The sequence below is a fragment of the Myxine glutinosa genome, chromosome 12, assembly GCF_964187855.1.
Source record: "Myxine glutinosa chromosome 12, kmMyxGlut1.1, whole genome shotgun sequence".
NCBI classification, from domain to species: Eukaryota; Metazoa; Chordata; class Myxini; order Myxiniformes; family Myxinidae; genus Myxine; species Myxine glutinosa.
Window position 1 is genome coordinate 31,660,825 of NC_136272.1, and position 24,395 is coordinate 31,685,219.

The 24,395-nt window shown below is 49.8% G+C and overlaps 1 protein-coding gene across 3 annotated transcripts in view; it reads right to left on the reverse strand.

Annotated features, from left to right (window-relative positions):
• Positions 1-24,395, reverse strand: part of LOC137437255 (serine/threonine-protein kinase WNK2-like) — a 210,637-nt gene that overhangs the window by 25,185 nt on the left and 161,057 nt on the right. For all 3 annotated transcript variants that reach the window (XM_078766685.1, XM_078766684.1, XM_078766683.1), the window contains exon 21: positions 8,277-8,452. In XM_078766685.1, the coding sequence (XP_078622811.1) occupies positions 8,277-8,452 (176 nt within the window). The remainder of the gene's footprint in view (positions 1-8,276; positions 8,453-24,395) is intronic.

The window sequence follows — 24,395 nt, forward strand, 5'->3', positions numbered from 1 at the left end:
GAGTCGGAGACATCATTGATGAAGACCAGAAAAAGCATAGGGCCCAGAACACTGCCTTGGGGATCTCCAGCCTGAACAGGAAGGGGAAATGAGAGAAAACCATTCAGGGTGACACGTTGACTATGACCAGAGAGGAAGTCCTTAAACCATGCGTGGAGATTTCCATGGATACCATAGGAGGAGAGTTTGGTGAGCAGAGCCGGGTGCCAGACCGTATCGAAGGCACGTGATATGTCAAGGGAGACAGCTCTGATTTGCTGTTTGGCTTTAAGGACCTCCATCCATTGTTGAGACAGCAGAAGCAACATGTCCAGAGTAGAATGACCTGGTCTGGATCCAAATTGATGATCCTAGATCAAGCCATTGGAGAAGAGGAAGGATTTGATGTCAGAAGCTATGATTGATTCCATGACCTTGCTGATTATTGGGAGCAGGCTGATTGGTCTGTAGTTGAAAGGATCTGTTTTTGCACATTTTTTGTGTAAAGCGGTGATGTTGGCTGATTTCCAAGCAGATGGCAAATGACCTTGAGCAAAAGAGAGGGTGAAGAGAACAGAGAGAGGGTGAGATAAAGCGGCAGAGCAGGATTTTCGGACCTGTGGGCTGATGCTGTCTGGTCCAGTTGCAGAATCAGAGTCGAGGTTTGACAAAAACTTCTCCACTTGTCAGGAGAGAAGGACACAGAGTTCAGGAGCAGCTGGGTTCGACTGGGAAAGGTGGGTACAGAGAGAGAGATGGGTTTGGGACACAAGATTTTGAGGCAAGCACAGAGTTGAGGCATTCACGTGCGGTGTCACCTGTGTAGCCGTTTGAGGTAAGGGAGGGGATGGAAGGAGAAGAAACACGAGAAACAGATTTGACCAGATGCCACCAGGATTTGGAGGAGGGAGACTGGTCTGAGAGTTCAGTCTTGAGAGTAGAGAGATATTGTTTCCTGGCTCTCCTGAGGGTAGACTGGGCTTTGTGAACACACATTTGTTCTGAGCTTTGTGAAAGGAAATGAGATTGCCTTCCGTTGGATTTGCCTTCCAGGAGGCGAAGGCAAGTTGTTTCAGGGCAACTGCCTCACCACAAGATTCTGTGTACCATGAACGGGAGGAAAGGTATGACAACTGAAGACGAGATGGGATAAATCTCTGCATGAGAGAGAGCAATTTACTTTGGAAGAATTCCCAGGAAGAGTTGATGTCAGAGGCAGTGAAGACCAGTCCATGGGAGACCAGTCCAGAAGATTGATGGCTGCTTGAAGACCGTGCCAGTCGGCCTGAGTGAAATGCCAGACTCGTCGGTGCTGAGGAAGCTCTCTGAGAATGGCTAGAGATATGTCCACTTAAACAAGGAAATGATCAGAAGAACCGATTGGAGCAGAAGAAGAGCAGCAGATATTTGCAGGGAAGTTTGTCATAACCAAGTGTAGTCGCAGAAGTTCTTTGCTGAGCTGCCATTGCTGGTGAGAGAGGTACCCACACCCAGCCAGCTGGCATGGTGACAATTGAAATCACCACATATGAGGAAGAGAGAGTTGGGATGAGTAGATAGAAGTTGGTCCATATTATCAGACAGCGAGATGTAGATGGAGTCATCACTGTTTGCTGGACGGTACAGCACACATATGAACAAGAGGTGGGAGCTCAGGTCTATCAGTACGAGGCTCAGGTCTATTATATCAGAGGAGGGAGTAACCAGGAAGAGATATTAAGGAATCAGAGCCATCTTGAAGGAGGAAAGTTTCTGTTAAGCAGATTACATCTGGTTTGTCAGAAGCAACCTGTATGGAGAGATCGATCAGGTTTGAGCGAAGGCCCCAGATGTTTGAGGTCCATACCGTTAAGGAAGAGGGAGGGGCAGCATTGGGTACAGGATGGGAGGGGAGGGTAAGGTGAGTAGTGAGAGGGGGAGGTAGGGAGAGCTGTTGATAGTGTGTCGGAGATTGCAGAAGAGTTAGGAGAAAGGGAAGGATGAGGAGGACAATAGGTTTTATGGTGATGAGAAGAGGCACAGTAAAGGGGTTTTTTGAGGGGGGGGGGGGGCAGAGCAAAGTAGAAGGTTGGAGGAGGTGGAAGTATGTGATGGAAGAGAGAGGAAGTGGGGAGGAGGCAGCTTTGAGGGGGAGGGAGGGGAATTGGAGAAAAATAGTAGGGGGGGAAATTAGAAGGGGAGGGGTGGGGGGGGAGTTTTAAGGGGAGGGGTGAGGGGGGGAGTTTTAAGGGGAGGGGTGAGGGGGGAGAATTGAAATGGAGGAGAGACGGGGGAGTTTAGGAGGGGAGGGGTGAGGGGGGAGAATTGAAAGGGAGGGGGGAGTTTTGGAGGGGAGGGTGAGGGCGGAGTTTTGGAGGGGAGGGTGAGGGGGGAGTTTAGAAAGTGGATGATTAATGAAAAATGAACATTTATTACAAACTGGGTTTTGTTGTGATTTTCAAGTCAGAGATCCGTTTGAAAAAGATAGAGGAGGGGTGGAATGAAGGTGAGTTTCGAAAATGTAGAAAGGAATGACTGTAAGAGATTGAATTTTTTTTTGAAATGGAATGATTTGATGAGGAGATTGAAAAAAGCCTTTTAAATAGGAAGAAAACCAGCATGTTGTAATATACCACTGAATAAAACACTGCAGGGGAAAGTTTAAACATATTTAAACAAAACCGTGAAAAAAAATCTGGGAAAAGTCCCTGCAGTGAGGGCGTGGATCAGAGAAAGGAGAAAGGGTTTTATGAGATGGAGGAAACTAGAATTGGAAAGGTGAGTTTCGGCTGGAGATGGAAGGAAGAGGTGGAAGAAAAGGAGATAAATAGGGGGGGGGGGGGGGGTGCTAACTGGAGTAGAAAAATTCACCAATAGGAATGGAGATGGTGGTATACTGCCAATTTGAATCCCGGGAATGAAGATTGAACTGACATGAAAGGTAGTTCGAGAAGCAGACAAAAACAACAACAAACGAATGGAGGTGAGCAATCTGGATTTTGGGGTTATGAAGGGGTTACTGGGAGGGATGAAAGAACAGAAGGAGTAAGACCAAAGAGAGGCAGTTTAAAAATAAAATGACACTGAGGCCACCAACCTGTTTGGAGCAAAAGTGGAGCAGAGTGCTTCTATTAATTTGTGGGAGATGCTAATGGTATTGAAGGCTTTCAATCTCACAACATCTTACAGTGACAGGTGTGAAGCAGGGGCACTGACCTATGGAGAGAGCAGTACTCTCTTGAGCTACTTGTAGGCTGTGGGAAGTTCAGACCTTCCAAGGAAGAACAATTGGCACAACTCAGGATGTCCAGTCTGTAGTTGCTGACTTTGGAGGTCAACTTTATTTAACGGTCTGTCGAAGAGAGATCGTTGCTCATCGTGAAACCGAGAAATTCAAGAGACTGGAAACGATTACATTGGTTGATCCTGGCGAGACAGGGTGAGAATGTGAGATTTGCTTGAATTGAATGGTATGTTCCAAGTATCAAACCAGCGTGTTTGCACTGTTGTTGTTGTTGTTGTTGTTGTTGTTGTTGCACCAAATGTCGCCGCGCCCGTGACCGCAGCAGCGCTGCCAATGGACTGGGGCCTATTTATGGAACAAATAAAGGCCCTTATGGTTAAGTCGGGTAAAGAAATGGGAAGCCAAATGGAGGGAATGGAAAGCAGAATGAGGGACGAAGCGAGGGGTACCAGTGAACGGTTGGGCAATCAAATTGGGGGGCTAGAAGCCAAATTTGAGGGGTTAGACAACAGGTTGGAAGGGCTAGAAGGTAAATTGGGGGGCCAACTGGAGGACGTGGGTAACCAAATCGGGGAAATGAAGGAGGGGTTAACGGGGTTGGAAAACAGAATGGCTGCCCAGGAGAACCAGATGGAAGGGATGAAGAATGGGTTAGGGGGGTTAGAAAGCACCATGGAAGGAAAATTGAGGGAAATAGGGGAGCAATCCGCCCGGGAAATTCAACAGATGGGGAATCAGATAGAGGAGGTGAAAAGCGGGTTGGAAACTAAATTGGATGCCCAGAGGAATGATTTGGAACAGATGAGGGCAGCATCTACCAAAGCGATGGGAGAAATGGGGGAGGAGATCAGACGAGGTGTGGGCGAGGAGGTCGCGGGGGTACGCGAGGAGGTAAAGAGGGGTGAGGAGCGTATGGAGAAAGAGGTGAGAAGTAGTACGGCTAGGTTACAGGGGGGCATAGAGGATCTGACGAGGGGAGTAGAGCAGCTGACGGTGGGACAAAAGGAATTGGGGGAGCAAGTGGAGAAGAATACGGCGATAGTCGGGGGGTTAAAGGCGACACAGAAGGAGATAAAAAAAGAACTTATAGTGACAAAGAGGGAATGTCAGATGGTACATGAGGGGTTGACAAAGAGGTTGGACGAGGTGACAGAGGCAATGGAGACGAAAGAACGGGAAGTAAGGACGCACATAGAAACGACCAAGGTGGCATTAGAGGCAGAAATTGAGGGGGCGCACCGGGAAATAAAAGAGGTAAAGCAAAAATGAGAGGAAGTGGAAGAGGGGGTGAGTGAAATTAAGAAGAGACGGAGGGAAAGTAAGAGAGAGATAAAGGAGGAGGTGATGGAATTGGTGCAAGGTCTGTGCTCAAATAGTGATGATGTGCTTACTGACCAAATAAAGAGTTTGCAGGTGGCGGAGGAGGAGCGAAGACGAGGTGCCGAGGTGAGTGGCGATATACTCGGAAATGTATATGGTGTGAGGGGAGATTCAGTCAGCTTGGGTGCTGGTCTGGACCCGGGCGTTCGTGAGAGACCAATGGTGAGGTGTATGACTGGTCCGGAGTGTGTGGAAGGAGGAGGTGTGCAAGGAGGTCCGACTATGGGGAGTGCGGAAGGTATTTGTGAGCCAGGGTGTGCGGCGGTGATCGGGTGTGTGCAAGAATGCACCCCCATGAGTGGTACGGAGTATGTACCGGGCGAGAGTGCGCAAGAGGGTGCGCGAGAAAGGTGTGGAACAGAGGGGTGTGTGAGGAAAAAGTGCACGCCGAGGAGTGAGTGTGCTGTCGAGAGAGTTGGTCGTGGCACGGGTGCGGGGGGGGGGGGGGGCACCTTGAAGCGCGTGATGGGGAGTGTTCCAGGGGATGTAACGGAAGAGTGCACACCTGTGGTGAGTGTTACGGAGGGCGTAACGGGAGAGTGTGCGCAAGAGGATGCGCAAGAAAGGTGTGTAACAGAGGAGTGCATGATTACAGAGTGCGCGGTCGAGAGTAAGGGTGAATGTGCGACCGAGTGTGGTGGTGAGAGTCGTGAGAGTGACACGGAGCACGAGTTGGTTGTGGCAGGTGAGAGAGAATGTACACCTGGAATGAAAGGATGCACACCTGGAATGGTCAAGCGCGTGTGGGAATGCACACTTGAGTTGGTAGTGAAGCACGTGATTGGGTGTGCAGATGAGTGCACACCCGTGGTCGTCACAGAGGATGTGACCGAGGAGTGGGCGCGAAGAGGTGTGTTGATGAGGTGTGCGAACGACGAGTGTGTGCCAAGGTGTGCAGTGGTCAGGTGTGTGATGAAGTCTGTGAGCGTAATGAGTGTACCTGGGGGGTGTGTAAGAGAAGGTGCAATGACGGAGAGTATGGAGACACCTGGATGTGTGAATAAGGAACGGAACGCGTGGTGTGAGCATGCAAGTGAAGCATCGACGTTAAACGGAGCAGCGGTTAGATCGACTTTTAGCCGAAGCGAGCCCTCGGTTCGTGCCGGGCTTTGTGTGCTGCGGGAACCAGCGAGGATCGTAACCACGGCGGATTCGAAAGAACCGCCGTGCGCGATCCATGCCGGGCCTCGCTCTGAACGGTCGCGTCCGTGCTCCACTAAGCGGAGCGGGCGGGCCGGTTCGAGGACAGGTAGGAAGGGTCGGCATGGCGACCCCTTGTGGTGGCGGCGGTCCGGCCGGCCGAGATTGGTGCATCGAACGGTTCCGTGCCGAGATGGTGCGTGGAATCTCGGCCCGAGTAAGCCTCCTTCCCTGCACCGAATGCCGGACGGACCCAACCGCCGGCAACGAACCACCCGCATTCATTGCTCGGCTTCGCGAGGCCGGGCTTTGAGAATGAATTGACGCACCGAGAGGCTCAAGTGAGTGGACGTGTGAGGGTGATAGCAGTAGTGAATTTGAAAAGCAAAATTGATGATTGGTAAACTGATTGGCAAAGTGATGGGCTGAAAATTGGATGGGCAAAATTGATAGGGAGAGATGTCCGATGTGGAGGGATGGCAAAGGGCACATGAGCACTAGCTATGGGGTTTGGCAGTGTAAGCTCGCCGAGGGAGGGTTTGGATAAAATGATAGGGATCTAGAGAAGATTGACCATAGGTAACTGGAGATTTAAGTAGCGACATTATACCTGTAGTGGGGACGTAGAGAGTAGGGTAGTTGGATTATAATGACGAGGGAGCGCAATAGTATAAGGGGCGACTGGGAAGCGCGAGTTTCAGAGGGGAGTAGTTAGATCAGATGATGCAGTGTTTGAGAATCGAAAGTGTATTCGGAAGTGTATTGTGAAAAGTGTGAGGTGATTGTGAGTTGTATTGAGCGTGGAAGTGTATGGAGCAGTGCATGAGGAACAATTGTGGTTGTGCATTGTATTGAATGATTGAAGAAGCCTGGGAGGAAGGAGGGTGCAGGTGGCACCAGGTGCGATTGCACAGGTGTGCAAATGAACAGGTGTGTGGAATACATGGAGTATGGAATGGATGGTGTGGAGTGAGTATGGTGGAAACTGTGGAGTGGAGTGGATGGTGCGAAGGTGTGAATGGGGGAAAAGTGGACCCCTATCACGAATACCCGGGGAGGGTAGTTTAAGAGTTGGGTCGAGGGAGTAGGTAAATTGTGGTTGGATATTGGCATCTGTGGTGCGTGGTGGAAGAATGGTGTTTGGATGGGTGCATTAGTGTCGTGGAAATGGCTGGGCGTGTGGCCTGTTAGTGTGTGTAGTTAAATGGGCACTCCACCACTGTGAGGGTGTCGGCCAGGTGAGGCCGCAGGTGGGCTCTGGGAACCGTTAGAGTTGTGGATGGGGCCCGAGGATCCGGAGGACGGACCCGGGTAGCCCAGTGCCAGAGAGGGCACCGAGGGGGTAAGCGCCAAGGACAGCCTTCCCCAGTTAGATAGGTTAGGTAAGGAGCAGGTAAGCTCGGAGGCAACTGCAGTGGTGGAGGTGTGCAGGTGGGTAGACCTGCTGGGAGAGCCACACGACCCAGTCCTGAAATTGTGCAAAGGCACGGGGAGTTGAACCGGGGGAGTGAGACCCCAAATTGATGAAGCACCACAGCTTGGTCAATGGGAATTCGGTTCTTAAAACCGCATAGAGTAAGATGGCCAATGGATTGGCAAAGTCAAGGCCATGACGAGTTAGAGAGTTAGAGATTTAGAGATTTAGTGAGTGAGTGAGTGAGTGTGAGAGTGAGAGTGAGAGTGAGAGTGAGAGAGAGAAAGAGAAAGAGAAGAGAGAGAGAGAGAGAGAGAGAGAGAGAGAGAGAGAGAGAGAGAGAGAGAGAGAGAGAGAGAGAAAGAAAGAAAGAAAGGGAAAGGGAAATCGGCCCCCCGACTTGCGTTAGGGAAGGGAGTACAACCACTGCGGAGAGGCTTCCCCAGTAGTTGCATTGCACTCTTGTTGTGGCTGGGAGTGATGTTGATTGGCTTTCAATATTTGTTGGAAACATCATATGTTCGACTGTATAACTTTTTCTGGGACTGCTGATTTGGGACTGCAAATTTGCATGCATTGTAAACAGAGCTGTGATCAATTTAAGGTTTAGCTACAACTACAGCGTGTGCAGTTTAGTTGTATAAGAGGGAAACACAGAACCTAAAAAGGCAGATGCAGAAAAATATCAAAATTAAAAATACTGAGAAACTACATAATGGGAGGGCATGAAAATAAAGTGACATCAGTGATATCATCTACAACATTGAATTGGATTGACCAATCGTTGAAGAGATTCATCAGAGAAGAAAGTCTCAAACAAACCAAATCCACAAGAAAGAGAGAAAGAGCGAGGGAGAGAGAGAGCCAGATTTTCTTGTATTGCAAAAGACAACTGCTCAAAAGGAAGTGTGCAAGTTCAGGATTATTATCATCATTCCGGCTTCATCGGTGAGACAAAAATGAGCTTAAAAAGCAAAGCTTACGTAACAGGTGTGACACCAAGTACAAAGGAAAGAGATCATCGGAAATTGAATTGACGCCATGTAGGGAGGGAATGTACCGTACGTCAAGCATGCAGGTCCATGCCAGTAGTACATGATTCATTCATAACGCATCATTGACTGGGTAATACATTCTTACGTGGGGCAATCTGCACCCTCCACATGGCTTTTCTGTTGCGGTTTGGCTGGAGGTGTTGCAAGGGATGCTGCTGCTGCACAGTTCGAGGGCTCGGGGGCACACGCCCCATATGCACATACAGTTCCTGCAGTTCAAGGCACTGCCGTGCTTTTAGCTCCTCGACCTCATGGCGATGCCTGTGCAAGAGTACAAACAAACGTGTAAGTGGGCCCAATGGCAGACTGACTACAGGTACACGAGATGATTGGACACCTACCTTTCTCTGCACATGGTGCAGAAAATCGAATTATACCAAATCCTGCTACAAATGCACGTGCTTGTCTGAGTGATCGATATGATGATTGTAAAACTTTGTACCTCAACTCTCTCTAATGGCATCAGGTTGTTACCCTAGCACGTGAAGCGAAAAGCGCGGTTAAGCAATGGATTAATGTCCGTCTGTCGACAAACGTCAATTTTATGATCGATGAACCGAACATGAATCGAAACCGAACCTGTAGTTTAACAGTACTTTGCCTCTGAATTCGTATCGATCCCACATGCGCAGAGAAGTGAGATAATATTTTTACTCTGTCTGTCTGGAAGTCAAACAAAATTGAAAATCATTCCAAACAGGAAATTTACCGTTTTTAAGGACATCATAAAGGACACAAACAACAGGCACGAAGACCTAATGTAACGTGTTAGATGTGGTGGTGAAATAGACACTGCGTTATCGGCGGTAAAACGATGGTAAATTCCGGAATTTATTTATACGACTTTTACAATCTTTATTTTATTTAAATTTAATTATAAACTTAGACACTGTCGAACACAAATCACTTCCAAGAACCTCCAGTTTTGTAGAACTTGAACATGTTAAATAAGGTGGTGTATAAGACTGCTTCAATGGCACTAAACTTCCAGAATAGTAATAAAAAAAGACCTTTAAAAATCATTATTTTATTTAAATTACAGTATATACTCGAACACTGCCCGAGGGATCGTCTTATATGAATTCTCTAGTTAACGATCTTTCCGTTAGTGATTCCATGAATCATCAAGCAAGGGAGCAGCAAGTACCATTTATTAAAGTTTTTGGTATGACTCGGTCAGGGTTCAAACTGCCGACTTTTCAGATGTAGCTGATGCTCTCACCATTACACCACCCAGTCTGGGCTCTGGTATCGATCGCAGAGATCTGTATGAGATCTGTCAGTGTGTTTTGTGTCAAAACAGTTTTATGCTTGGAAAGGTGACTGGATTTACCGATTTACATCTTATATATAATGGAGCAAGTGTTTGTATGTATGTTCGCTCTTCACCCATTGATTGGACAGCTGCCTTGACGCCTCCCACAATTGTAACCTGGAATACTTAACCTAAAGTACCCAGAAGACCCAAAAGACCTCCCTCCCAACCTCCTGATGACCCAAAAAGACCGAGAAGACCCTGAGGATCCAAAAAACCATGAACACCCAAAAGACTCCAAGGACCCAAAATACCCCAAGGACTCAAAGGAACCAAAAGACCCCAAAGACCCTGAAGATCTAAAAGACCCAATGGACCCCAAAGACCCAAAATACCCCAAAGACCTTAAAGACCCCAAAGACCGAAAATATTCCAAAGACCCTTAATTATCCCGAAGACTGATAAAGACCCCGAAAACCCAAGAGAAAGACCCTGAAGACCAAACAGAACCAAAATACCATGAAGACCCTTAAAGACCCCAAAAACTGAAAAGACCCTAAAAAAAAAACAAAGATCCTTAAAGGGGGGGGGGGGGGAGGGGGTGATTCCGATACCGATTGGGGATGATGAAGGGGGGGGGGGTGGTGGGCGTGTGGGGTGGTCGTGGGTATTGTTAACTAGGGTGACGATTGACAGGGGATTGTTAGGGGATGGTTAGGGGATGGTGGAGTGGGGGTGAGGGATGTGGTGTGGTCATGGGTATTGTTAGCTAGGGTGACGGTTGAAGGGGGATTGTGGGGGGAAGGTGGAGTGGGGGAAAGAGTGGAGTGTGGGTTGGTCGTGGGTATTGTTAGCTAGGATGACGTTTGATGGTTTTTTTTTTCTGAAAAGTTGAGATGCCTCAAAAACCAAGGCCACCTAAGTTGAACAGAAATCAACAAGAGCAATATTACCAAAGGAAATCAGCAAGAAATCCAAATCAAAGCAGTTGTCTCGGCAGAAAATATCCGATGGCAGAAAAATGTGTTGCCCGCTTGGAAAAAGATCGTCCGTGGGATGGGTACTCTCTCTGCTAGTGGAATCAATGACAGTTGCTAACAGGTTTGAGCTTACGATGGGAATTTGGATGGTCGTTTTGTTCTTTTTGGGGGGGGGGGGGGGTTGCATTGGACAGGTAATTGTTTTGTACAGGTTATTTGCTTGTACACGTTTTCTCTGCAGGAGAAATTTAAGTAGCCGCTATTAACAGGTGGTCTTTCTTTAAAGGTGGCCGCTAAGGCAGGTTTGACTTTAAATAGTATGATATAGTCCCCTGGACATGTAAACCCCTTCTGAATTGAAGGCATTTGTAAGACTAAAAATTATTGGAAATAAGTATGGAAGTGATGAATAAATTATAAAGGCAAATATCATCAGAATGCCACCACTATCGTATTTAAATGAAATGCACCATATGGAACCTACTTGCTAATGGTCTACACCGATTGGTGTCCATGAACCCATCAATGTTACACACCGACATAAAACCTCAATTTACAGGCAGTCTCATACTATTGCCGAATGTAGTGCGATCCAGGACTGGCTCCCAGGTCTGAAAAACTGCAAGACAAATGGAGAAAAATCTTTGCCTGGAGACGGATTCACCATGTGAAGACACCTTGTTTTAGCAGGAGCCTCACTGAGACTCCGGGGAGGATACGGGAGACTGCCGTCAGTAGTAGAAATGGTAAAGGTAGAAAGCCAAAACTCTCTAAAAGTAATACCAAGTATCTGGATGTGAGAGATGATGGTCACTTAGAGATTTTGCTATTGGTTTTCTTCATTGTAAATACAGGTGTGAATGTTACCTCATGCCCAGTAAGATAAATATTAGCATGAAGTGGACTCAGTGGGCACGCGTGTGCTGTCATACATGAGGTGAAGTGCGACACATGGTGTATGAGCACTCTTCGCAGCATGGTGAAATAGTCCTATTCTCTTCCATTAGGCAAAGATAAGATTTGAGTGTGGGAAGGGGAGGTGGTTCATGGTATTTAAACTAAAGCCGATTAAATCAGAAGTTCTTGTTCGAAGAAGTTAGCCATATGGCCTCTGATGTTTACCAAATAGTGATTCATCCTGATGATAGATATCATTTGACAAATATATCCTATATATATATATATATTGTTACAGACGCGGTGGTGGATGTTAGTTTACCGAGCGGTTTGGTATGACCACGTCTGCACAGTTTACCCGATTCTGCTCGAACGTTGACTAGTCGCGCTACGCTAGGTCAATGAAGGAAAAGACACACGGCTGTGATTAAAATGACTCGACACCAGGGATACGGTTCTCAAGACCTCCGGAGGAGATTATATTAAGGCGGAAGGTTAGATTACAACTACAAGAGGGACATCATAGAAAGACAGGCACTTAGACACACTTATATTAACCCCAACAGACGACAGATAAACGGGACAAGGCTGACTCACACGGGGATTGATGGCAAGGAAAGGCGGGTAGCGATGGCTCCAGGTGCACCTGGGCTCAGGGCAGAATCGACCCGGTCCGGTCCAGAGATGCGGGAGGTTTCACAGCGCTCGAGGTGGCGTCTTGTCGTCTCAAGCTGGGGGCGCATCTGACGTCACGTCCGGTGAGTCGCTTCGTATATCCGGCGGGGAGTGACACGCCCTCGGCTCGTTAGCTCCGCCCCAGATGGAATCGGTCCGCCCTTCTTATTGGGTGCGGGGGGGGTTACCAGGCTCCGCCCTTGACGAGGAGCTGACAGCCAGCCCCTTCGTGGTAACCCCGTCGGAGCGCATGGTCATGGCGGCTAACCGAGCCGGTGTGAGGACGCACACTCCCCGCGCCGTCGCCGCGCCGCCCCCCTCTGCTGTTGTAGTTGTTGTTGTTGTAGCTTCTTCATGGGGAAGAGATGCGGGGAGGTATGGGAAGGTCCTAAACTCACTACTGGTGCCATACAATCACATTCTGGTGCAACGAAGAGTCATAATTAATGGAAACGAGTCCTTAACTGACATAGACTAAGAATAACTAGCAAGATGTCCGAAAGTTGTCTACGTGAGATGCGGTGGACCTGGGCACGACATTTAATGGGGGAAAAAGGGAAAGGTCGGTTCTACAGAGTGTTGTTTACAGACAATGGGACTAGGGAATGGGGGATTGGGGATAGTTGGGGAGTATTGGGGAAATAGGGGAATATTTACAAGCGGATATGGAGGCCAAATTCCATATTCGCAACAATATATATATATATATATATATATATATTTTTTTTTTTTTTTTTTTTTTTTTTTTTTACACTGTATATATATATATATATATATATATATATATATATATATATATATATATATATATATATATATATATATATATATAAATATATATATATATATATATTGTTACGGACACGACTTATTAAGATGTTATGATGGGCCGAGCGGAATGGCCGCCGTGTTCGCACAGTTTACCCGATTCCACTCGAACGTTGACTAAGTCGCGCTATGCTAAATCAATGATGGAAAGGACACAACGGCTGGGTTAAATGACACGACACAAGGGGTACAGTTCTCAAGACCTCCGGAGGAGGATATAATATTGGTGATGCAGAAACGGGTAGATTACACGGTCAGAGGTAAAGCACAGAAAGATGGGCACTTAGACACAGTCTTATCTTATCCCCGACAGACCACAGACAAACGGGACAAGACTGACTTACACAGGATTGATGGCAAGGAAGGGCAGGCATTCGATGGCTCAAGGTGCACCTTGGCTCAGGGACAGGATACAGCTCGGTCCAGTCCAGAGATGCGGGGAGGTATCGCAGCGCTCGCTTGGTGGCGTCTTCTCTCTCCGTGGTGTGGGCGCATCTGACGTCACCTCCCCCTTTCTGCGCATGCCCAGCGGGGAGTGACACGCCCTCGGCTCGTTAGCTCCGCCCCAGATGGAATCGGTCCGCCGCTCCTATTGGGTGCGGGGGGGTTACCGGGCTCCGCCCTTGACGAGGAGCTGACAGCGAGCCCCTGCGTGGTAACCCCGTCGGAACACATGTTCAATGGCGGCTAACCAAGCCGGAGTGAGGACGCGCACTCCCCGCGCCGCCGCCGCCGCCGCCGCTGTTGTTGGTGTTGTTGTTCCATGAGGAAGAGATGCGGGGAGGTATTGGGAGGTCCTAAACTTACTAATGGTGCCATACAATCACATTCTGGTGCAACGAAGAGTCAGAATTAATGGAAATGAGTCCTTAACTGACATAGACTAAGAATAACTAGCAAGATGTCCGAAAGTTGTCTACGTGAGATGCGGTGAACCTGGGCACGACATTTAAGGGGGGAAATAGGGGAAGGTCAGTTCTACAGAGTGTTGTTTACAGAAAATGGGACGAGGGAATGGGGGATTGGGGATAGTTGGGAAGTATTGGGGAAATAGGGGAATATTTACAAGCGGATATGGATGGAGGCCAAATCCCATATCCGCAACATTGCACCCTTCTCTACCTCGGGGCGTCCCGACCCGATAAATTTTTACCTACTTTAGTGTGGCACTCAGATGTAGTTCCCTCTACTATTAACTCAACCCTGAGTGCGACAGTTTTACAGATGTTCACAAATGAGTAAATATGTCCCCCTGCGACATTGCACCCTTCTCCTCACAGAAACACACCCACAGGATAACCGAATCGCGGAAAGAATCCTCAAACTAAACATACAGCCGGTAGGGAGCATTATTTACACAAGACTACACTGATATTTACACTACGATCCAGGACCTGTTTTTGGAGGAACACATGCAGATGTTATGCATAGAGAGAGCACGCATGCCAGCATCGATACACCAACCCACGAGTGCCCTGTGGCCTTACAGCCTTTAATAATGTGCAGAGCACCCCATCCAAGCACCAAAAGCACCACCCTTATTCATACAGTCAGCACCATCCGGTGCACCAATAAAGTGTTCATTAATCACCGGTGGTGTCGCAGCCGGCCGATGTTCTGCCGCTGGTCTTGCCTTCGAGCCCACTTGGTGTTCTGGCTTCCCTAGAAATAAAGAAAGGCGCCAACCGCGTCCATTTCTAAATTGTGGCCTTCAGGGGGCCAACTATAAATGGTTCACCTGTATGGCATAGGTGCCACGTTGACCCATAGGTCCATCAACGGGTGGTGCTTGCCCGCAAAAGAACTGCGGTCCATGGTGGGCGGCCACAAAAATTGCGGTCCATATGGTGTATCGATCCAGGCAGCAAGCAGCGAAAGTACAGGCCCACAACTGCAGAGCCAGCACCTCTCTCTCCTCTCTCTCTGCCCCAAAGCCAGATCCTCGGAGGTGGGAGACAAAAATAGAGCAAGTGAGTAAGGTGGTAAGGGCGCAAAAGTGCACGCAATGTAAGGTAATGCACACTGGGGGCACATGGGAACCAGGTGAGACAGGTACGTTCCTACCGTACGCCCCCCCCCCCCCACCAGGTAACCTACATTGCCCCTACCTTAGCCCTTACTGTATCCACAAAACACAACACTACCCATAAACATCTACTTTACAAATCAACAAACGTCCCTACTGTCTTCCCCGTTCCTCCCATAAACCAAATTCGTCTTCTCTCCCTCCTAACCAATCAAATTTGCCATTTCCAACTCTCATCAAAATTTGCCATCACCAATTCATCATCAGTCCCTCCTAAGGAGGGAGAGATGGAATCACCCCAATGTCTCATCCACGTCGTGATGCGTCTCACAAATCCACACAGCAATTCTCATTTCCTGCACACAGAACAAAGAAAACACAGGTGTGGAGTCATCATCATCACCTCAGGTAAGTGGCTGCGTATGGTGCGACAGGTTCATCAATCCTAACTATTTCCTAAATGACTTTAACAACTTTACATTACCTGGGGTCTTTCCCTGCCAATCCATTGGCCAACTTACACTATGGGTTCTAAAAACCAATTCCCATTGCCCAAACTGTGGTGCTTCTCAATTTGGGGTCTCACTCCCCCGATTCATCTCCCGGTGCCCTCGCACATTTTCTGGGCTGTGACGTGTAGCTCTCCCAGCAGGTCTACCCACCTGCACACCTCCACCACTGTAGTTGCCACCCGAGCTTACCTGCTCCTTACCCTAACCTATCTACCTGGGGAAGGCCCTCTGGCGCTCTCCCCACTCGGTGCCCTCTCTGGCACTGGGCTACCCGGGTCCGTCCTCCGGATCCTCGGGCCCCATCCACAACTCTACCGGCTCCCAGAGCCCACCTGCGGCCTCACCTGGCCGACATCCTCACAGTGGTGGAGTGCCCAAACCAACTACACACACTAACAGGCTACACGCCCAGCCATTTCCACACACTAATGCACCCATCCACAATACCATTCTGCAACCGCACCACAAATGCCAATATCCAACCACAATTTACCTATACCCTCTACCTAACACTTACACTACCCGCCCCGGGTACTCGTGAAAGGGGTCCACTCTTCCCCCATCCACACCTTCGCACCATGCACACCACTCCGTACCACTTACTCCAACTCTCTCCACACCACTCATTCTCTGCTCCATATATTCCACACACCTGTACTTGCACACCTGTGCTCTCACACCTGGTGCCACCTGCACCCTTCTCTCCCCAAGCGCATTCGCGCTGATCCACAACACTCACTGCTCCACACACCTGTCCAGTTCTCACACAGCATCATCTCATCTAACTACTCCCCTCTGAAACTTGCGCTTCCCAGTCGTCCCTTTAAACTATTGCGCTCCCTCGTCATTATCATCCACTCTAATCTACCTGCGTCCCCACTACAGGTATCAGTCACTAACTAACCTTAACGTTACCTAATGTCATCTTCGCTAGATCCCTATCAATATAACCTAACCCACCCGGGCTAGTTTTCACTGCCATCAACCCCATAAGCTATAGCGCATTTGCCCCACGTCATGGGAAGGGTGGCAGGGATGCCACCCTTACCCACCGGGCACATCGCTCACTACCAATTTTGCACATCAAATTTCAACAAATCAAAAATTTGCCAATCACTACCCATCATCTGCCAATCATTACTGCCCATCCTTTGCCAATCATCAAATTTTTTTTTTTTTAATTTTGGGTCCAAAACACTAACCTCATCACCCGTCTACTTATTACATCCTCTCGGTGCGCCAATTCCCTTCTCAAGCTCGGCTTCGTACAGCCGAGCAATGAATGCGGGTTGTTTTGTGCCAGCGGCTGGATACGTCCCGCATTCGGGGCAGGGACGGGGGCTTACCCGGGCCGAGATCCCACGCACCACCTCGGCGTGGAGCCATCCAATGTCCCGATCTCGACCTGCCGGCACGGCTCAATAGAAAGTGGTCGCCATGACGACCCTTCCTATCGGGCTGCCCGCTCCGCCTAGTGGAGCCCGGACGCGGCCGTTCCACGCGAGGCCCAGCGTGGATCGCGCACGGCGGTCCTTTCGAACCCGCCGTGGCTCGGATCCCCGCTGGTTCTCGCGGCACGCGAAGCTGCCCGACGCGCACCGAGGGCCCGATTCGGCTATAAGTCGTTCTAACCTCTAACCCGGTTACCGTTGATGCTTCACCTGCATGCTTACATGCATACGCTACCCCTTTCTTGCTCATACCTCCAGCTGTTCCCATGCTCCTTGTACCTTTCCTTACACACCCAGGTACACTCATTCCGCTCACAGACTTGGTCACACACCTGACCACCGAACACCTTGGCACACATTCGTCGCTCGCACACCTCACCAACACACCTCTTCGCGCCCCCTCCTCGGTCACCTCCTCTGTGACAATCACAGGTGTGCTCTCACTCGCACACCCAACCACGTGCCTCACTACCAATTCCAGCGTGCATTCCCACTCACGCTCTACCATTCCAGGTGTGCATCCTTCCATTCCAGGTGTACATCCTCGCTCACCTGTCACAACCAACTCACGCTCCGTGCCACTCGTACTACTCTCACCTCCACTCTTGACAGCGCACTCTTTCCTCATGCACCCGTCCGTTACACACCTTTCTCGCGCACACTCTCCCGTTACACCCTCTGTAACACTCACCACAGGTGTACACTCTTCCTTACTTTCGACAGCGCACTCTTTCCCCATGCACCTGTCCGTCACACACCTTTCTCGCACACCCTCTCCCGTTACATCCTCTGTAACACTTACCACACCGCGCTTCCATGTACCCCCTCGCACACGCGCTTCGACCAACTCACTCTTGACGGCACACTCACTCCTCGGCGTGCACTCTTTCCTCACACACCCCATGGTCGGACATTCTCGCACACCTCTTTTTTCGCACACCAGACCTGTCGCACACTTCACCAACGGCCTCTCACGAACACCCGGGTCCATCTCGACCCCCAAGCTCATTAAATCACCTGGCGGATCATACGCACGACCATATTGGTCACCACTTACACCGGGTCCTCTTCCTCTTCGCTTCTCCTCCATCACCTGCGAATCCCTCATCCGGTTAATGAGCACATCATCACGATCCGAACACAGACTTTGGACCAATTCTTTTACTTCCTCTTTTATCTCTTTCTTATCCCCTCTCCGTCGCTTCTTAATTTCGCTCACCCCTTCTTCCACTTCTTCTAATTTCTGCTTCACCTCTTTTATTTCCCGGTACGTCTCCTCAAGCTCGTCCTCTAAGGCTACCTTGACCGTTTCCATGTGCGTCCTCACCTGCCGGTCCTTCGTCTCCATTACCTCTGTCACCTCGTCCAACCTCGTTGTCAGTCCCTCACGTACCATCTGACATTGCCTCTTCGTCGCTATCAAGTCGTCTTTTAGTTCTTTCTGTGTCACTTTTAACCCTCCTAGTACCGCAGTGTTCCTTTGTACCTGCTCCACTAACTCAGTCTGTCCCACCGTCAGCTGTTCCACCTCCTGCGTCAGGTCCTCTATGCCCCCCTTGTAACTTTACAGTCCCCTTTCTCACCTCCTTCTCCATGCGCTCCTCACAGTGCCTCACCTCCTCGCGCACTCCTCCGACCTCCTCACTCACACCTCTTCTGATCTCTTCTCCCATCACTTGCATCTCCTGCCCAGATGCCACCCTCATCTGCTCCATTTCCTCCCTGTGAGCATCCAATTTAGTTTCTACCCCCATTCTGACCCCCTCTATCTGCTGCCCCATTTTTTTAACTTCCCTTTCCGCTTGGTCCCTCATGTCCCTCAATTTGCCTTCCATACTGTTTTCTAACCCCTCTAACCCCTTTTGCATCCCTTCCATTTGATTCTCTTGAGCGGCCATTCTGTTTTCTACCCCCATTAACCCATTTTTCACCTCTTTTATCCCGTTGTCTAACCCCTCAAATTTCTTGTCTAATCCCTTAAAATTATTGTCTAACCCCTCACCGGTACCCCTCGCTTCGTCCCTCATTACCCCCATTTGGCCCTCCAATCGCTCACCCTGAGCATCCATCCGGTTCCCCATTACCCCCATTTGCTCACTCTGAGCCCTCATTTGCTCACTCTGCAGGTTGAGGGACGTCCGCATTTGTACCATAAATTGCTCCATGAGGGCCTGCATTTGGGCCATCCCTCCCACTTGTGCAGCGGGTGCGGCCGCCGGAGCCATGTGCGAGGCACCATTTTGCGAACCTGCCACCCTCACTGCTTCGCTCTCCTCTTGTCCCTCAATTTGGTCCTGGATCGAACCTGCCTCACTCTCCTCTACCGGAACCCAGCCGTCTTGATCTGCCATAGCGCGACTTTCAAAATTCGGGTTTTTATTTTTGTAAAACAAAATCAAATTTCGCCGTTAACAATTTCGAGCGCGTGAAGCGCGCTACGGGACCGATCTCACTCCTCGACACCAATTGTTACTTAATAACACAATTGGTGTTCCAAAATTTGGGCCTAACAAATTTAGTCCCAGGTCCGAATCCAACTCCTGACAACCAAATGTTACGGACACGACTTATTAAGATGTTATGATGGGCCGAGCGGAATGGCCGCCGTGTTCGCACAGTTTACCCGATTCCACTCGAACGTTGACTAAGTCGCGCTATACTAAATCAATGATGGAAAGGACACAACGGCTGGGTTAAATGACACGACACAAGGGGTACAGTTCTCAAGACCTCCGGAGGAGGATATAATATTGGTGATGCAGAAACGGGTAGATTACACGGTCAGAGGTAAAGCACAGAAAGATGGGCACTTAGACACAGTCTTATCTTATCCCCGACAGACCACAGACAAACGGGACAAGACTGACTTACACAGGGATTGATGGCAAGGAAGGGCAGGCATTCGATGGCTCAAGGTGCACCTTGGCTCAGGGACAGGATACAGCTCGGTCCAGTCCAGAGATGCGGGGAGGTATCGCAGCGCTCGCTTGGTGGCGTCTTCTCTCTCCGTGGTGTGGGCGCATCTGACGTCACCTCCCCCTTTCTGCGCATGCCCAGCGGGGAGTGACACGCCCTCGGCTCGTTAGCTCCGCCGCTCCTATTGGGTGCGGGGGGGTTACCGGGCTCCGCCCTTGACGAGGAGCTGACAGCGAGCCCCTGCGTGGTAACCCCGTCGGAACACATGTTCAATGGCGGCTAACCAAGCCGGAGTGAGGACGCGCACTCCCCGCACCGCCGCCGCCGCTGTTGTTGTTGTTGGTGTTGTTGTTCCATGAGGAAGAGATGCGGGGAGGTATTGGGAGGTCCTAAACTTACTAATGGTGCCATACAATCACATTCTGGTGCAACGAAGAGTCAGAATTAATGGAAACCTGTCCTTAACTGACATAGACTAAGAATAACTAGCAAGATGTCCGAAAGTTGTCTACGTGAGATGCGGTGAACCTGGGCACGACATTTAAGGGAGGAAATAGGGGAAGGTCGGTTCTACAGAGTGTTGTTTACAGAAAATGGGACTAGGGAATGGGGGATTGGGGATAGTTGGGAAGTATTGGGGAAATAGGGGAATATTTACAAGCGGATATGGATGGAGGCCAAATCCCATATCCGCAACAATATATATATATATATATATATATATATATATATATACATACATATATATATATATATATATATATATTGTTGCGGATTTGAGAATCCTTTGTTTGTAAATATCACCCTGTGTAAATGTAATGATTCTTGTAAATACCTCTGTTTTGTGTGTAAAGGTCAAAGGTCGTCCCCTTAGTTAATCCATCGCATGCACGTAGAAAATCATATGCCCTTCTAAATAGTTATTTCCTTATTATGTGTATTAGCTTAAGGCTCTGTTTCCCACTAGTTGACTCTGCATTGCACCAAATGACATAAGATAGTTCCCTTTTCAAGTTTCCCCCAATCATCTCTTCGAAGTGCCAGTGCATTGGGCGGTTTTCTTCACCCCAACCTCCATTACGCACGCGGTCAGCTCGGAGAAGAAAGGCATGTCTCCACCTCGTCATGAGAAGGAGGAGTGAGCCAGCCCCCGATCAGCCAACCAGGGATGAGGGGTTTGGCCTGAGAGGGCGGAGAGAGAGCGTTCGAGGAGGTTCGCGAAAGTTCCATGGGCGTGGTTATATAACCCGTCACGCGGAGCCCCCACCTCAGTCCAGTTGGAGCAGATGACCGAGGAAGCCCCCACAAGCAGATGAGTGAGCAGTCCACCGGAGCCCAGTTGAGAGAGTTCAGTTGAGGAGGAGAGAGTGAGTTCTGGAGAGGAAAGCGAATGAGAATCGGCACGCCCTGCTCGCGATACCAACTAGCACTCTGAAGAACAACCAGTGCGGGCACGCGAACCTCGACGTGCCGCGGTCTTCGGATCTCCCTGTCGCCCGTTCTGTGAACCAGAGTGCGAGGAGTCGGAGCTGTCACCTACAGCCCTGCCGTTTGCACGGACCTGAACCTTCTCATCCCTCCACCCATTCCATCCTTTTGTGAACGTGAGTTTGTTTTGTTTGTCTTGTCCCTGGGGTATAAGTAAGCCTGAATAGATAAGCTAGTATTGCACTGTCTTCTCCTTCTGTCATTATTTTCGTATCTTTCCTTCTTCCTTGGTTTCTTTGACTTGTACATAATTAGTAATAAATCCTGTTATTTCCTACCTTCATCTTCTTCTTCATGCTCATCCGGTCGTCTTAGAGGTTTCCATCATTGAACACCTGTGGCACGATTTGGCCAACGAATAGGATCGGGTCTAGTTTTTGTTAATGGTTCGAGCCGCAGGCTGCTAAACCGCTCGGCAAATAACATCTTGTCCGCGGTCTCGAACGAGGTTGCTCACCTGCCCCGTGGAGGGAGCTGGGCAGCTTCAGGAGCGGAGACGGCCAGTGAAAATAAAAGGGGGATTAACCCCCCTCTTGCTAAGGGGAAGAGCCATACTCCGTTTCCGCAACAATTGGTAGTCAGGCGTTGGGATCTGGAACCTGGGACGAAATTTATTTAGCCCAGATTTTGGACACCAATTGTACTATTGGCCGTAACAATTGGTGTCGGGAGCGAGATTTGGACCTGAAGTGCGCTTAACGCACTCGAAATTATGAGTGGCCAAAATTTTATTTTATATCCTAAATTTTAAAATCGTGCCATGGGGGAGATATCAAGGCGATCGGGTGCCGGTGGGGGAGATAGAAGGGGTAGAAGCGACCCAGGACCCCAGGGAAATGTATATGGGGGAGAGAGAGGAGAGCAATGAGGATGTGGTTGCGGGGGTATCAGGTGCACAAGATGGCGCCCTCGCGCACGAGGTTGCAGCGGCACCAAATGTCACCGCGCCCGTGACCGCAGCAGCGCTGCCAATGGACTGGGGCCTATTTATGGAACAAATAAAGGCCCTTATGGTTAAGTCGGGTAAAGAAATGGGAAGCCAAATGGAGGGAATGGAAAGCAGAATGAGGGACGAAGCGAGGGGTACCAGTGAACGGTTGGGCAATCAAATCGGGGGGCTAGAAGCCAAATTTGAGGGGTTAGACAACAGGTTGGAAGGGCTAGAAGGTAAATTGGGGGGCCAACTGGAGGACGTGGGTAACCAAATCGGGGAAATGAAGGAGGGGTTAACGGGGTTGGAAAACAGAATGGCTGCCCAGGAGAACCAGATGGAAGGGGTGAAGAATGGGTTAGGGGGGTTAGAAAGCACCATGGAAGGAAAATTGAGGGAAATAGGGGAGCAATCCGCCCGGGAAATTCAACAGATGGGGAATCAGATAGAGGAGGTGAAAAGCGGGTTGGAAACTAAATTGGATGCCCAGAGGAATGATTTGGAACAGATGAGGGCAGCATCTACCAAAGCGATGGGAGAAATGGGGGAGGAGATCAGACGAGGTGTGGGCGAGGAGGTCGCGGGGGTACGTGAGGAGGTAAAGAGGGGTGAGGAGCGTATGGAGAAAGAGGTGAGAAGTAGTACGGCTAGGTTACAGGGGGGCATAGAGGATCTGACGAGGGGAGTAGAGCAGCTGACGGTGGGACAAAAGGAATTGGGGGAGCAGGTGGAGAAGAATACGGCGATAGTCGGGGGGTTAAAGGCGACACAGAAGGAGATAAAAAAAGAACTTATAGTGACAAAGAGGGAATGTCAGATGGTACATGAGGGGTTGACAAAGAGGTTGGACGAGGTGACAGAGGCAATGGAGACGAAAGAACGGGAAGTAAGGACGCACATAGAAACGACCAAGGTGGCATTAGAGGCAGAAATTGAGGGGGCGCACCGGGAAATAAAAGAGGTAAAGCAAAAATGAGAGGAAGTGGAAGAGGGGGTGAGTGAAATTAAGAAGAGACGGAGGGAAACTTAGAGAGAGATAAAGGAGGTGATGGAATTGGTGCAAGGTCTGTGCTCAAATCGTGATGATGTGCTTACTGACCAAATAAAGAGTTTGCAGGTGGCGGAGGAGGAGCGAAGACGAGGTGCCGAGGTGAGTGGCGATATACTCGGAAATGTATATGGTGTGAGGGGAGATTCAGTCAGCTTGGGTGCTGGTCTGGACCCGGGCGTTCGTGAGAGACCAATGGTGAGGTGTATGACTGGTCCGGAGTGTGTGGAAGGAGGAGGTGTGCAAGGAGGTCCGACTATGGGGAGTGCGGAAGGTATTTGTGAGCCAGGGTGTGCGGCGGTGATCGGGTGTGTGCAAGAATGCACCCCCATGAGTGGTACGGAGTATGTACCGGGCGAGAGTGCGCAAGAGGGTGCGCGAGAAAGGTGTGGAACAGAGGGGTGTGTGAGGAAAAAGTGCACGCCGAGGAGTGAGTGTGCTGTCGAGAGAGTTGGTCGTGGCACGGGTGCGGGGGGGCACCTTGAAGCGCGTGATGGGGAGTGTTCCAGGGGATGTAACGGAAGAGTGCACACCTGTGGTGAGTGTTACGGAGGGCGTAACGGGAGAGTGTGCGCAAGAGGATGCACAAGAAAGGTGTGTAACAGAGGAGTGCATGATTACAGAGTGCGCGGTCGAGAGTAAGGGTGAATGCGCGACCGAGTGTGGTGGTGAGAGTCGTGAGAGTGACACGGAGCACGAGTTGGTTGTGGCAGGTGAGAGAGAATGTACACTTGGAATGAAAGGATGCACACCTGGAATGGTCGAGCGCGTGTGGGAATGCACACTTGAGTTGGTAGTGAAGCACGTGATTGGGTGTGCAGATGAGTGCACACCCGTGGTTGTCACAGAGGATGTGACCGAGGAGTGGGCGCGAAGAGGTGTGTTGATGAGGTGTGCGAACGACGAGTGTGTGCCAAGGTGTGCAGTGGTCAGGTGTGTGATGAAGTCTGTGAGCGTAATGAGTGTACCTGGGGGGTGTGTAAGAGAAGGTGCAATGACGGAGAGTATGGAGACACCTGGATGTGTGAATAAGGAACGGAACGCGTGGTGTGAGCATGCAAGTGAAGCATCGACGTTAAACGGAGCAGCGGTTAGATCGACTTTTAGCCGAAGCGAGCCCTCGGTTCGTGCCGGGCTTTGTGTGCTGCGGGAACCAGCGAGGATCGTAACCACGGCGGTTTCGAAAGAACCGCCGTG